At 46.0% G+C, this 15,681-nt stretch overlaps 1 protein-coding gene across 1 annotated transcript in view; it reads left to right on the top strand.

Moving 5' to 3' along the window:
- The first annotated feature begins 483 nt into the window (after positions 1-483).
- CCDC40 (coiled-coil domain 40 molecular ruler complex subunit) overlaps positions 484-15,681 on the top strand; it is a 41,157-nt gene continuing 25,959 nt past the window's right edge. Inside the window, exons 1-7 of the mRNA XM_068977510.1 lie at positions 484-891; positions 3,854-3,986; positions 5,125-5,288; positions 6,030-6,115; positions 6,193-6,410; positions 12,834-12,991; positions 13,190-13,312. Of these exons, the coding sequence (XP_068833611.1) occupies positions 484-891; positions 3,854-3,986; positions 5,125-5,288; positions 6,030-6,115; positions 6,193-6,410; positions 12,834-12,991; positions 13,190-13,312 (1,290 nt within the window). The remainder of the gene's footprint in view (positions 892-3,853; positions 3,987-5,124; positions 5,289-6,029; positions 6,116-6,192; positions 6,411-12,833; positions 12,992-13,189; positions 13,313-15,681) is intronic.

The following is a 15,681-nucleotide window of genomic DNA, read 5'->3' as shown; positions in this document are numbered from 1 at the left end:
TCGTCTTCTGAAGGAGAAGAGGACCAGAATGTTGAAGGCGGCAAGGTGAAGTTCCTTGTGGGATGAATTAGTCTAGGCTGTTTTTACTAGGAATTAGAGTTCAGATTTGTTTAAGAAAATTGCACGATGATCCTATGACCTTGCTCTGGAACAGACTCAGTTCAGTTGCAGAGAAACCTAGTTTCCTTCCTCCTCCTTCTGAAGTGTGGATGGCTCATCAAGAATGCCTTGGATATCCCACACCTAGATCACCCTGAGTTTTTCAGAGCTCATTTCCTGTAACAAAGGATGCAAGATATTTACCAAAAAAAGAAAGAGCAGATAAGCTAAACTATGAAACATAATCTCTTAGCGATGCTCCGAGTGTATAGATGCAGTTTTCCCATCATTATAATTACCTTACTAAGGATAAAATCTCACAAGATCCTTTACAATCTGTCTCCTGATTTTTTTTTTCCTGCTTCATAGCTACAGGTATCGTCGATGGAGAAGAGCAACGACCAGAGAAATGAAGAAGCTGAGGGTGCTACAGAGCATTCCGAAAGGGAAATTGAAAATGATGGGGAAGTCACAGCCCAGGGGGACTATGGAGGAAGCCAAGGGGAAATGGAAATGGAAGAGGAATTTGAATTAGAAGAGGAATTAGAATCTGATTTGGAAGCCATGTCCCCTGAAGGGGAAGTCAGTTCTCTAGATCTGGCTTCCTCAGACATCAGTCTTGGGGAGGGACCAAAAGATGAACTTGACCGCGCACACCCGTATGAAGGAGCAAGGAGGGAAATGGGTCTTGAGGACAGAGAGGCCCCCCACCCATCCAAATCCACAGGAATGGGGTTCGTCACCACAAAGAGCTCCCAGCAAGTATTAGGCCTGTCTGAGCAAATGAACCAGGTGAGTAGCCTGAGGTCTATAGTGTTTTACTGCTCATGACGTTTGTAAATCTATGTGAGGAACTCAGGGTACACTATAAATAGTTCACATGGCAATGCCTGTTAGAAATGTCTTAGCAAACTTAAGTCTCAGGAGCCACCATCATAGGCCAAGAGTTTCTGGACCCTCCTTTGTGTTCCCAAACCCAAGTTGGAAACATTCCACGTAAGGGCATCCGGGTGTCCAGTCTCCAGAGCAACACCGTCCAGTAAAACTCTACATGATAATGAAAATGCTCTCTATCTGCGCCGTCCAGTATGGTAACCATTAGTCACGTGTGACTACAGAGCACTTAAAATGTGGCCAGGGAGATAGAGAAACTGAACTTTTCACCTTTTGAGGATTCTAATTAGTTTAAATGTATATATCCAACTGTTATAAGTGGTTACCAGACTGGACAGAGCAGCTGTGGATAATAATAGTTATAGGGTTACTTTTACTTTTTACTTTTAAATCAAGTACACACAGAAAAACTGAGTACCTTAAAGAACTTTTTAATCAAGTACACACAGAAAAACTGGAATACCTTAAAGAAGTTTTAAGAATTTTTTTTAAAAGCATTTGACAGTAAATTACCTCCCAATGTTTTCATACATGTTTTCCACAAACAGCCATGTGATAATTATCAAAATCAATGTGTTACATTACCAAATACACCTCAGGCTTCCTTCACCAAGTGTCCTAGTAATGTGTTTTATAGTAGAGCTCCACTTCAGAATCGCCTGCCGCTTTCAGCTGTATCGTCTCTTTAGTCTTCTCAATCTGTCCTGGACCTTGATGACCTTGACGCTTTTAAAGGTCCCAGGCCAGCTGTTTTGTAGAATGTCCCTCAGCTTGGTTCTGCCTGGTATTTTCAGGTCTCCAGGTTTAGAATGTCACTGAAGGATGCCATGTTTTTCTGGTGTTCTATCAGGTGGTGCCTCAGTTCAGCTTGTCCATTACTGATGGGCAAGCCCCCAAATGTCTGGGCTGTAACTCTCCGTGCCAAGACCTTCCTCGCCAGGCCCAGGCCTGATACCTGTGTCTCACCTTGGGGACAGTCTCTGGAACCCACCTTCCTCATTTTGTCCAGACTCATCACTCCATACTGGGTCAACTCCACCTGTTGGCTTTAGGTTTGATTGTTCTAGAAGGGAAGTGAGGGGTAGGGCAGGAAGAGAAGGCATTATATTTATTCATCATGTACTCTGGACTGGACACTTCCATGCCCTTTACATGTGTTGTCTCAGTGACAACAACCCCATAAGGTGGGAACTATTATTATCCCCATTGCTCAGATTAGGAAACTGAGGAGCCAAAGGACTTCCTTACCCAGAGGCATGCAGCTATGGTGGCAGTCATGCTTGCTCTGAACTGTGAAGTTCCTCCCCACCCTGTGAAAGCTAAAGAGATAATAACTTTAGAGAATCACATGATTCAATATTTGATGCACCATAATTAAGCTTTATGACTACAAATGACAAAAGCATATCAAAACCACTTGTAAGATTTTAACAACTAAACAGTGCCCTCCTTTATGAGATAGCCAGGACCGAGAATTCCCAGATGGTCCAATAGTTAGAACTCTGCACTTTCAGTGCCAAGGGCCTGGGTTCAGTCCCTGATTGGGGAACTAAGATCCTACAAGCCACATGGCATGGCTGAAAAAACAAGCAACCAAACACAGCCAGGAGTATTAAAGCATAGGTCGCTTGCTGAGCTGTAAACCCAGTTTGCATCCTCAAGTTTAGTTTCTAGAAAACTCACCTGGGGAACTTCTCTGGTGGTCTGGTGGCTGAGACTCTGCCTTCCTGATGCAAGGATCCCAGGTTCAATCCCTGGTTGATTCCACATGCTGCATCTAAAGAACCCTCATGACTCAGCTAAGACCCAGAGCAACCAAATAAATAGGTAAATAAATAATTCTTTTTAAAAAGAAGATTGGTATGAGAGAAAAAAACAGTATGGCTTGGTATCTTAATAAAACCTCTTACTTTATAAGAAAAAGAAAACTCACTGGGAAACAGTCTCCAAATTTGATCAACCAGAAGGGCAGAGACAAACCCTAAGAGAGAACCCTATTTCCCTCCTCCTAGCTCTCAAGTAACTTAACTGTGGAGTGGGAGCTGCTGGGTCATCGGTGTGGTCATTAAGAAAAGCCCTTTCTGGACCCCCCAGAGGTAGGCTTTGGACCCTGGGCTCCCATGAATGTCACTGTGGTTCTGGATGCCTCAGAAGTCATTTCTAGAAGCAGCATCACCTGAGGAAAAACAGCTGGAAAAAGCAGGAGCTGGGCGTTGAGACAGCCCTTGGTTGGCTAGGCGAACTTAAGCAAGGTCTTCAGCCTCCGTGAGCTGCTTCCCTTGCAGGAGACAGAAACGCCTGGCATCCACCTTGCAGGGTCCCATGGAGGGTCATTGTCTGCCCTTACTCATGTTCACCAGTTCATCAGCAGCAGTAGTTATTGTCAACGATAATCACTGCAAGAGTCCCCTTTAGAGTTAAAACGGAGCCAGGTGCTTGGGAAAACATTTTCTTCTGGAAATGTCCCCAAAGTGAAACCGTTTGAAAGAAGAGAAGAAACAGCTCTCTCGGGAGACCCTGGACAGGGCTCAGGCGTTCAGAAATGCTGTTTACCAGCCTCGGGGAGAGCAGTATTTGGAAATAAAGAAACTCACATCCAGCACATGCCCATGCCTCAGTGTTTACACTTTGCTACAGATCTAGATGGGCAGAGACCACTCCTAAATCCCTCATTGGGGTGGAGGCAGGTGTTTTTTGTTTTGACAATTGCGAAAGCCAAATGATATGCAAGCAATTTTCTATTGCTTTACCAACTGTGTTAAATTTTGAACACTGTAATAATCAAATTTGAATAAGGCCTTAGTCCTGACTAAACCCTCATAAATTCAGATTTGGTTGTATTTGCTCTATATAATCCCAGGGAGCGCCCCAGCAGAAGGTCTTTCCTCTGGAGGCTGGGCATCACCTCAGACAGAGCCCGGGGAGCAGCGACACATCCCTGAGTCTTGACGAGCTGCCTCCGGGCACAGAGGTGCCCTTCACCCTGGAGTCAGGTACCACGGGACAGGCCGCTTCCCATCCCCTTCTGTGCAAGGGCTCCCACTCCTTCGCCCCGTGTTACCTCGTTTCCTGTTGGGCTGTGAGCCTAAAGATAAAAATGTCGTTAATAGAGATGGATAAGACACGTGGAACATTTGTTCTGGTCTATCTAATTTAATCCTTTCACTTACCTGGTGAGGAAGGAACTGTTCTCCATTTTACACACCATGAGAGTCATTAAGTAACTTAACCATTTAAGTGGCAGAACCAAGCCTGGACCGAAATCCAGTGACACAGCCCTGGCCTTCTGGTCTGAGGGGAGCTTGGCCCTAAACATGTCCCTGTGGGCTGAGTTTTCCATGGTGCTTTCAGGCACATCCCTATCTTTCCACTTGGTTCTGGTATCCCAGTGTTGAGTACATGAGAAAGCAGATTGGGTTATTTTATATTGTATATAACCTGATGGGAAGAGCTGACTCATTGGAAAAGACTCTGATGCTGGGAAAGATTGAGGGCCGGAGGAGAAGGGGATAACAGAGGATGAGATGGTTGGATGGCATCACCGACTCAGTGGACATGAGTTTGAGCAAACTCTGGGAGATAGTGCTTAGTGACTAAACAACAACAAGTATTCCATTTGATGGTGGTGTGCAGACGATCCAGCCAACAAAACCTCACCTAACCTGCAAGTGACGTGCAGGCAGCACTCATGTAAATGAGTTAGAAACCAAACAGGATCTCTCCAGCTCAGGAAGGAAGAAAAGCTGAAACTTGAGCCTCACTGATTGCTTTTCAATCGTATCCGTTGTTTTCCTTTAAAAAAAAAAAAAAAATCTAGTCCATCATTAAGAAGCCCCCTTTCTGTTCATTACTTATGTATTAAAAGGTATCCACAAAATGTGTTTGCTTCTTGTCTACCTTTAAAGTTCCATCATTCCTACAAAATATGTTGAATTAGCTAGGAGAAAATTCATGAGCAGAAGACCCTGTGAATAGCATTGTGAACCCTAACCCAAGGGGGTGCTTTGTCTTTCTCTTTTCCCTCATGTTGCACGAGGCTGGGCATTTAGCTTTCTGATGAACTCCCCCCAGAGAAGCACTCTATTAACTCCTCAATAACATTTGCTGTTCCCCCCTTACTTGTCCCCCTAGAGCCCGACACCCACCCCAGGGAGGGAGCCGCGTCCTCCTTCGTGGACAGGATCCAGCAGCTAAGCATGGTGGAGGAAGGGGTCCTGGTGGAGACAGTGGAATCTGAGAGCAGCGATGAGGCGGAAGAAGACAGATCCCAGCTGGTGGTCTTGGACCCAGACCACGTAAGACATTCGGGGGGTTTGCTTTTGCCCCACACAGGCGAAGTTGGACTTAGAGACACTGCCGCATTTGCCCTATTCTGCCTGGAGCCTCCACGGCCCGCCTTTTACCCAGCAAATGCCATGCTCTGTTTCATCTGCTCCCCGAATAGATAATCTGCAGGCTTTGGGCTGCCACCGTGTCAAGTGTATTCTCCATTCAGGTTCATTCACTCAGACTCAGCATTTCTTTGTGGTGGGGGCTTCCTGAGCACTGTAGGGTGCTGAGGAGCACCCCGGGGCCTCCGCCCACCAGATGCCAGCAGCGCCATCTTGGTTGTGATGGCCAGAAATGTCTCCAGACTTTAGGTGGGAGCACGGTCACCTCCACTGAGAGCCATTGCCTTGCGTGTCCCATGCCTCTGGCAAGTGGGAAGGATGGGTCTTGACTGGCACTAAGGTTGCAGTGGGAAATGGGGCTCAAAGTTCATTTGGTGCTGGCATCCAAGGCTCTGCTAATCACTGCTCTTCAGCTCCAGGAATTAAACCAGTACCACCACCCCAGCTCATCCTGTCATTTTGTCAAAATATGCACTCAGGTCCTTCAGTGCCTACGGTGAGACCACAAGTGACTTCTGAAGAATCCTGGGCAGAAGTGGGGAGCACCCAGTATGAAAGTCATTTCTGTCTCCGCCCCACCAAGAGCTGTGGCTAAGCCCTGGAGGGGACAGGACAATAACTGGCTATGCTCTTCCATTGTTCTAGCCCCTGATGATAAGATTCCAGGCTGCCCTGAAGAGCTACCTTAACCGGCAGATAGAGAAAATGAGGCTGGAACTTCAAGAACTGGTGCGTACCTGTCCCACCTCCCACTCAGCTGTGCTCCCTCCTGCATCTCCATGACGTAGTTTCTCTCTCTGGTGCAGAGCGTGGCCACCAAGCAAAGCCGAGTCCAGCGGCAGGAGTTAGGGGTGAATCTTTACGGGGTCCAGCAGCACCTGGCCCGCCTGCAGATGCAGCTTGAGAAAAGTCACGACCGCCACTCCATCGCTGCGTGCACAAGGCAGCAGAAGGAGGAGGAGCTGCGGAGGGTGCGCTTGCTCTACGCCAAGACCTGTGAGACTGCCAACGAGGAGCGCAAAAAGCGTAAGGCAGCTCCGCGTCCTTGAAGGTGTCCCCACATGCCACAGAGACCCCAAGGGGATCCTCACCTGCCATCGAATCCCTGAATACCTTTGCAACCGGGTGGGGTGGCCCAAGTGCCATCATGACCCCAAGGGGTGTCCCCATGTGCTGTCCTGACCACTGTGGGATATCATGAAAGGCAAGATGTGTTCACATCCTGGAGGCATTCCCATCCTTTTTAGGAAGGAAAGACATGTCTTAAAATGCACCTAATTAGGCAAAGCAGCAAACACTAAAAGCCGGCAGGTTGGGTTTATGGAGTCAAAAGTGGGAGAGGCTGCTGGGCTGCTGGGATGGAAGATAGGGTCTCCAGAAAGCAGGGAAGAGTGGGAATGGGCAGGGTTTAAGCAGGTGGGGAGGTATAGGTGAGGCCAATCCAAAGTGCAGGGACCCATGATCCAGAGCCCTGCAGCCCCAGGCCATGCGGTGGGTTAAGGGGAGCAGGTGACTCTGGAGCAGAAGAGACCACGGGGCTAGGACTAGTCACTGTTCCTACCAGAGCGAAGCCCTGCACAGAGCAAGGCAGTGGGCCACAGTGAACAGCGTGGTCGCAGCAGATTACTTCAGTTTTTGTGTTTTTCGTGTTTCCGACTTTCTTCGTCACCTCTGTGTGACTATTATAATGGGGGAAGTAACCTAAAAGAATTTGCAAGAAAACAGAATCACACCTGTATCTCAACTGTCAATGGAAAGAAGCATTTTGGACCCTGAGAAATGTAGGAGAGGATTCTGGACAGAGTTGGGGAAGTGCTCACTTAGGGAGCACCCCTCCCTGATTATCACCAAATTAACAGAATTACCAAAAAGAGAAGAGCAGGGCACTCACACTGGAACAGTGGAGCCACATCCTCCAGTTATAACAGAAGTTAGACCAGTTTGAAAGAGGATACAAGTCCCCCACTCCCTCCACAAAGGGGCAGTCAGTGGTCACCAGCACCCTCATCAGAGGCTCAAGCGCAGATGGGCTTCTGGAAAGATCCAGTTGTCTTTATGGACATTGTGTCCTTTCTGGAGGTCACCAGGGAGCAGGGGCAGAGCTTGCTCCACCGAGCAAGGACCCACCTCACAGCACCATTTCTCCCTTCTTTGAACTAAGGAATTTGGGTGATGGTCGCAGCCCTGCCCACCAGGTGCTGCCACTGCCCAGTCCTGTAGGTGAAACATGGGCCTTTGCCTCTGGACAGTGTCTACGGTTGCCCACCTTACCTGGGAGGGAGGTGAAACCCACCAGTCAGTAACCGTCACACCCAAGTGTGAGTCCACAGCAGCCATCCCCAGACAGGAGAGCAGACCTCTCCACAGACAAGCATCAGGTTCTGAAAACAGAGCATGTGCAACTGGTGTTTGACGTGAGATTTTAGAGGCTATCTCACCAGTCAAATGGAAAACAACTATTAGAGAAAAGGACACTCAGAATTAAAAAATAGAATCATCATCCCCCCGTCGGAGAAGGCAATGGCACCCCACTCCAGTACTGTTGCCTGGAAAATCCCATGGACGGAGGAGCCTGGTAGGCTGCAGTCCATGGGGTCGCTAAGAGTCGGACACGACTGAGCAACTTCACTTTCACTTTTCACTTTCATGCACTGGAGAAGGAAATGGCAACCCACTCCTGTGTTCTTGCCTGGAGAATCCCAGGGACAGAGGAGCCTAGTGGGCTGCTGTCTATGGGGTCGCACAGAGTCGGACACGACTGAAGCAACTTAGCAGCAGGAGCAGCAGCAGCAGCAACATCCCCCCCTCCCCAAAAAAGTACGAAATAGATAAATCAGCACTGCTGAAAATTGAACAACTGAATTTGTATACTAAAAGTCCAGTGTGAGGAATTCTATCCAGAATTCAGAACAAAAACCCAAAGTGATGGACATTCTGAGAAAGAGATAAAAGACATGGTTGTAGGTCTGGTAAAGTCAGCACCCATAACATAGGAATTCCAGGAGATTAGGGGCATTAACCAATGACATCAGAGGAAAACGTTTGCATGAGTTCAAGAAAGATGAATTTTCAGGTGTAAAGACTCATGTAGGGCCAGGTGGGTGGAAGAAAAAATAAACATGCCCAGACATAGTTGGTGAAATTTTTAAATTCCAAAGGTAAAAGGAGGGAAATGCCATAGGATTACAGACAGGACAAAACCAGACATTCCCTGTTATTCAACCCTCCAGAGGGTGGAAATTTTGGGAAATTCTTCCCAGGCTTGTTTTATAATTCTCAGTATAATCCTTACTGGAAAAAGCTTACAGTGTACAAAAACATAGTGATCCTACTTACATGATATGAAAATCCTAAATAAAATATTAGCAAATATTAAACTTTTGCTCAGCAACAAAAGATTAGGTTCAGCAATATATGAAAAGAAAAAAATGGCTCCTAGTGAAGAAGGGCTTAATTCTGGAATAATTTGAAATTAGGAAATATACTGATTCACTGCACTTTTTTCTTAAAGGAGAGAGAACAAAAAGATTTTCTGGGTGGATGCCCAGTGGATATTTGAATAAAACTCATTATTCATCCTAAACTAGGGTAGAAGGAAATTTCTTTGTAAGTGTTTATCAGCAACTAATAAGACAGTTTTACTCAGTGGAAAGCCCTGGAGTGATCATAGCTAAGGTAAGGAATGAGATGAGGATACACTGTTTTGGACGTTCCAGCTATGAAAGTAAACAGAAAATATAAACAAAGTATAGATTCTGGATATGACATCATGAAACTCATTCTCCACCAATGGTATGATTGTTTACCTAGAAGATTCAAGATTACTGTTGAAAAAGAAGCAAATAAAAGCAATAAGAAATCTATAAAGTAACTGAATACCAGAGTTATAATTTTCTTTTCTGCCAGTCATATCCGATTATGAATTATTAGTGTAATTTTAAAAATCTCATCCATGATAGCTATAACAGCCATAAAATACTTAGGAATAAGTCTAATCAGAAGCAAGTGAACCAGACTTCCCTGGTGGTCCAGCAGTTAAGAATCCATCTGCCCAGGCAGGGGACATGGGTTAGATCCCTGGCCCTGGAGGATCCCACATGCACTGGGGCAACTAAGCCTGTGCCACAGTGACTGAGCCCGCACGCCCTGAAGCCCGTGCTCTGCAACAAGAGGAGCCATCACAATGAGAAACCCACACACCACAACTAGAAAAGGCCCACACACAGCAAGGAAGACCCAGCGCAGCCAAATCAGTCAATCAATAAAAAGAAGCAAGCGAACCTGTCTGAAGAAAAACAATAAAACTTTACTAAAGGATATAAAACATTTAAATAAATGGAACAGTCATGATTATAATGGGATGGGAGGATGCATAGTATATAAATGTTATTTCTCTAAATTAACAAGCAGTTCACTGCAAGTCCAGTTAAAATCCACAATGGGATGTTTGGGCGAGCTTGAATTTATTTAACATAGTTATTTATTATTTTTGAGGAGCAATAATACAAAATTGAAGCTCTCTGGAGTCTCCCTCTGGCCCAGCCCAGCCCCCTCTGCAGAGTCACAATGGTATTATTGATTCTTGTATATTCTTTTAAAGATATTTTTGCATATAAAAGCAAAGTTATAAGGGTGTGGTATTTTTTTCTATTTTTTTAAACAAGTAGCTGTGTACTATGCCCACCACTCTGTTCCTTGCTTTTTCCCTCTTATCAATGCTTGCTAGAAATTATTCCAGAGCAATACCTTAAAAATTCTCCATTCTCAACAAATTGATTTTCAAGATCGCTTGGAACACTAAATGCGTAAGAATATCCAAGAAAATTTTGAAAAAGAAGTGTAATGAGGGAATATTGTCCTAACAGGTATCAAAGCACTGTATCAATCTACAGCAATAGAAACAAAATGGCTCAAGGGAAAAAAATGGGCAAATAGATCAATGGTGCAGAGTAAGGAGTTCCAGGAAGTTTACTCTGGAATCTATCTATTTACTGCAAATTGAATGTACAGATTGCACTTTAAAATCACTAAATATTTTCGCTCATTTGACCATCCAAAAAGGAACACTTAGACTCCTATTTCATGCTAAGCAAAGCCTGTTGACCCTGCATATCTTTCCGACTTCCTTTTCTAACACCAGATCAAGAAAACTCTGCTTCTAGAGGACTCACCTGCTGAGGTCAGGCCCGTCTGATAATTACCCTTTTTGCCACAAAACACAACCTGATCTCAGGAGTGACACCAGGGCAGAGCTCATGGGTGCTTTTCAAGACTCTGCCCACCCTGTCTTATTACATGAAGGGCCCTTCAAAGCCTAATAGGTAAAAGACTACTATCCTGCTCTAGAAGAAGGGGTGATGGTATGAGCAGGCAAGTCAAAGAAGGAAAAGGACAGCCGGTCTTCATACTGTGAAAACAGACTTGATTTCACTAATGTTCAAAGAATACAAATTAAAAAGAATATTTGAGCACTTCCCTAATGATCTAGTGGTAAGAATCTGCCTGTCAATGCAAGGGACATGGGTTCTATCCCTGGTCTGGGAAGATCCCACATGCTGTGGGGCAACTTAGTCCCTGAGCCACAACGACTGAACCCACAGGCCCTAAAGCCCATGCTCTGCAACAGAGAAGCCACTGCAATGAGAAGCCCAAGCACCGCAGCTAGAATGCAGCCCCCGCTCGCCGCAACTAGAGAAAGCCTGCTTGTAGCAACGGTGACCCAGTGCAGGCAAAGATAAAATAAATGAATAAAATTTTTTTAATTAAAAAAAATTTTGAAATATTGGCTCTCAGTCACTCAGCCAGAAAAGAAGGAAAGAGGGGGCAGAAGTGAGTGCCCTGGAGGAAGGGTGGGCAAGCTCCCTGATTCAGGTAGGGTGGGTTATTCAGCGCTGTCTGCCATAGCAAAGGGCCATAGGCCGGGCGACTTGAGCAATGGAAGTTTGCTTTCTTGTAATTTTGGAGGCAAGATGTACATGATCAAGGTGTTGGCAGGGTGGTTCTACCTGAGGCCAATCTCCTGGGCTTGTGGACAGTCATCGTCTCCCTGTGTCCACACAGGGGCCCATCCACTGTGTGTCTATGTCCTAACCTCCTCTTCTCCTAAAGACACCAGTCGTTCGGGCCCACCCTAGTGACCTCATTTTACCTTAATGACCTCTTTAAAGACCCTCTCCCCAGATACACTCCTACAGTCCACCCAGCAACCACCCTTTCTACAAAACTCCCCCCTCTTTTCCCTGTACCCCCTCCATTCCCCTCCCCTATAATTCTTATCCACATGGGACCCAAAGAATTCCCTAGTGTTAGAGTTTTTAAATCATCTTGGATGTTAAAAAAAAATGTGTTTGTCAAGTTTAAGTCCATCCTTCAGAAACACCTGACTCTAATATGATATTCACCCAGCAGCCTTTCAATCTATAAATCGATTTTCCATTTGGATCTACACACTGAATAAGGAATGCTCTACACCAGTGAACAGTTACTGGTGGAAGTCTATCTCCCTAAATAAGCTGATGTTCTAGCTTATAAATCCATCTCATGAGAGTTTTGTTACAAGGAACCCATACTTCAGTGGTGTTCAGCCCACCCTTCAGGCTGGTTTTTCTCCCAGGAGATTTAGGACCGAACCTGATGTTGCCAACTCCATGTGGTAAGAAATCTGTAAAATTCACACAAGGCCTCATAACCTTGACACTGTTTCAAAACATCCTTGGACATGAAGAATCTCTAACATGTGGTGGGAGTTGGAGAGCATGTTGCAATTGATGGGCATCAGTTCAGTTCAGTCGCTCAGTTATGTCCAACTCTTTGCGACCTCATGGACTACAGCATGACAGGCCTCCCTGTCCATCACCAACTCCCAGAGTTTACTCAAACTCATGTCCATTGAGTCAGTGATACCATCCAGCCATCTCATCCTCTATCGTCCCCTCCTTTTGCCTTCAATCTTTCCCAGCATCAGGGTTTTTTCCAAGAGTCAGTTCTTTGCATCAGGTGGCCAAAGTATTGGAGTTTCAGCTTCAACATCAGTCCTTCAGTGAATATTCAGGACTGACTTCCTTTAGAATGGACTGGTTGGATCTCCTTGCAGTCCAAGGAACTCTCAAGAGTCTTTTCCAACACCGCGGTTCAAAAGCATCAATTCTTCGGCACTCAGCTTTCTTTATAGTCCAACTCTCACATCCGTACATGACTACTGGAAAAACCATAGCCTTGACTAGACGGACCTTTGTTGGCAAAGTAATGTCTCTGCTTTTTAATATGCTGTGTAGGTTGTTATATATTCTGTCTCTCCACCTATTAATAGACTGTAAGGTCTTTGATGACATGGTCTGGGTCTTTGTAGTTTTAAGGCTGTTTCTCAGGCCCATCCCACAGTGGGGGGAGAAGTGCTGCGTTTGTGTTGGTCTGTGTGCAGTGTGGGACACCCTCCCCCTCTCTTCCCAGTGGCAGCTCTGCAAACCGAGATGGAGACCCTGGCTCTGCATCTCTTCTACATGCAGAACATAGACCAGGACGTGCGTGATGACATCCAAGTGATGAAGCAAGTCGTGAAGAAGTCAGAAGCCCAGCGCATGCGGGCTGAGCTGGAGAAGAAGCAGCAGGTATTCTGCAAAGATGATGCCCACGTGACGATGGCTACACCTTGGATTTCCCAGTCAGCCTTGCCCCTGTTTGAATACCACAGCCCTAGGGGAGCCGTGTCCAGCCTGGGATCGCTGACATGGGTCTGGGTTGGTGGGGACCAACCATGCATCTTATCCCTTATCGTCTCACCATGCATCTTATCTCTGCCCTTCTAGGACCTGCACGTGGACCGGCTGACCACCCGAGCCAACCAGCTGGAAGAACAAACCTCCCTGTTTGAGGCCCAGTACCACGCACAGGCTAAAGACACTCAGATGCTCAGGAAAGCAGTGAGTGAGGTACGCATCACCCACGCCATCTGGCAGTGCCTGGGAAGTGCCTGCATGCCTGCTGAGAGGCTGACTGAGCCCTCAGTTAGCGGGCCCACCCCCTGCACATCTGTCTGTCCTCATAAGCATCTCAGAGCATCTGACTGACTCACGGTAATGATACCAGCTGACTGATGGCCAGTATTCTTAATCTCATCGTAGCAGTGATACACTAGAAGATGTCCCAGGAGCTGGGACATTCTGTCCTGCTTGCTGGGACATCCTTAGCAAGCTTCTTAGCAACAGCAGACCTCTTTCTTAGCAAACAGCAGGGCTGAAGTTTCCCTAACCATTCTCAGCCTGGACTGCTGGCACACCTGGGCAGTGCCCACGTCTCCATTCCATGGCGAGTAAGAGAGAGCCCAGGCTCAATGCAACGCCAAGTTCAGTGACTGGCACTGGAAACCAAAATTGCTGTCGCTTTTTAATCTGTGAATCACCATCTATGTTCGTACGTGCAGTGATGGCATGAAAGAAACAACAGTTTCACTGAAGGAAAGACAAATGGGTGGGCTTGAACAAACAAACAAATATACCTGAGTCCACATGGGAAAGTGCCCAGTTCTCACCAGCCTGTGAGTATACTTAATCTAGAATGAATGCCCATCAGAATCTCGGCAGAGGGAAGCTTTTTAGTTAACAAAGCAATTCTTAACTTTACCTAAAATATAAATTCAGAGGACTAGCAGAGAAGTGTCCAGGGAGGAAAGTTCATGAAGCCTGTTTGCCCAGAAATGACAGGTTTCCTGAGACATGAGACTTTCTAGGCTAACACCAGGGGAGTCCAGGACAAACCAGGATGGTGGGTCCCCCCCTAACATTAAATACTATAAAGCCCAAGTGGCTAAAATAATGACTTACTGGAGTCAGGGACAGACAGGTAGGCTGTGGGAGCCTGTGAGAGAGGCCAGAATCAAGGAAACGTTTGCCTAGAAATTTCATGGATTGTAAATTAATGGAGAGCAAGTGAGTTATGCACCCAGTGGTGTTGGGACATTTGGTTAATCATTTGGGGGAAAAAAATCACATCTTTTCCTCATACCACACACTAAAACAAATTTATTGAAATGAGGGAAGCTATACCAGAAGAAAGAAAAAGAAATATTTGTAGAGTCCTGGGCTGAAGAGGGCTTTCTAAGCATAATACCAGTAAGTTTGGTGGTGTAAAGAGATTTTGAAAATCAATCCAGAATCTGCCACGCACATTTCTGCTCTGTGCTGATCACACACACACACACACACACACACACACACACACACACACGACGCTGTCGTTTTTCTTCCATTGCGTCTTTCTGTGTCTCCCACCGCTCCCTGCTGGCTGTGTCCTGCCAGGACAGGGCCATCCCACGTTTGTTCATCCTGCCTTTCTGCACCCAGAAGCAGGGGGCTGGGGGGAGGGTAGGGGCCGTGGCAGGTGCACCACAGACACTGATGACAGACGAGGGCAGGGCAGGGGTTTTCCCAACCAAATTGGCGAAGATGAGCAAGGCAAGGGAAGCAGGGCTTCTGCACTGATAGTGGGGGTGCAGCGTGCCTTCATCAGGATCTTTATTCAAGGGCAGTATTGCACCACATGTCACAGGCACCCTCCCCATGCCCTAGCACACTCTCCTGAAATATCACTGTTCAGCCTTCATTCCAGGGAAAATGGGCATGCAAATTAACTTTTTGTACATTAAATACTCAGTGAAGAAAATGAATAGAGAGTCCCTGGGGACACAGTGCTGCGTGTGATAGCAAAGAAAGTCCCAAGAAGAGGACGTTGGTTAAACAAATTATGATATATCCATACAGTAGAGGACTATCTCACCAATAAAATATTTGCTGACATGGAAACCCATTCACAATATGCTACTTTTAAATACTAAGTTATAAAACAATAATAGAATGTGATTGCATACACACCGGCAAATACAACAGACACACACACACACACACACACACACACACACACAGGAAGATAACATCAGGGTGATAGAAATGTAAACTTCAAATAATGGGATTATTTTTATTTTCTTTTTGCTTATTTACATATTCTAATTTGCATAGAATGAACACTTTTTTTTTAATGGGGACTGTGTTTAAAACATTTAAAAACTGAATTCAGCTCAGTCTTTACATCTCAGCCTGTACCTTGGTCAACAAGCCCTTGTCTGGCAGATTGGGGAGCTCCGTGGGAGGGCACCTGCCTCTGGCTGACCGTCCCCACTGAGCCCAGCCTGGGGAGGAGCCCAGCAGTTTTGGCTCCTTCTGCCTCAGCCGGGTACCATTGGTGTACAAGCTGGTCCATGCCACAGAATGGGCTTTTCAGTTAATAACTTACCCAGATCCAGAAA

This window comes from Capricornis sumatraensis, chromosome 8, assembly GCF_032405125.1.
Source record: "Capricornis sumatraensis isolate serow.1 chromosome 8, serow.2, whole genome shotgun sequence".
In the NCBI taxonomy this organism is placed as follows: Eukaryota; Metazoa; Chordata; class Mammalia; order Artiodactyla; family Bovidae; genus Capricornis; species Capricornis sumatraensis.
The sequence above is the reverse complement of the archived record's forward strand: the minus strand, read 5'-3'. Positions and strand labels throughout refer to the sequence as shown.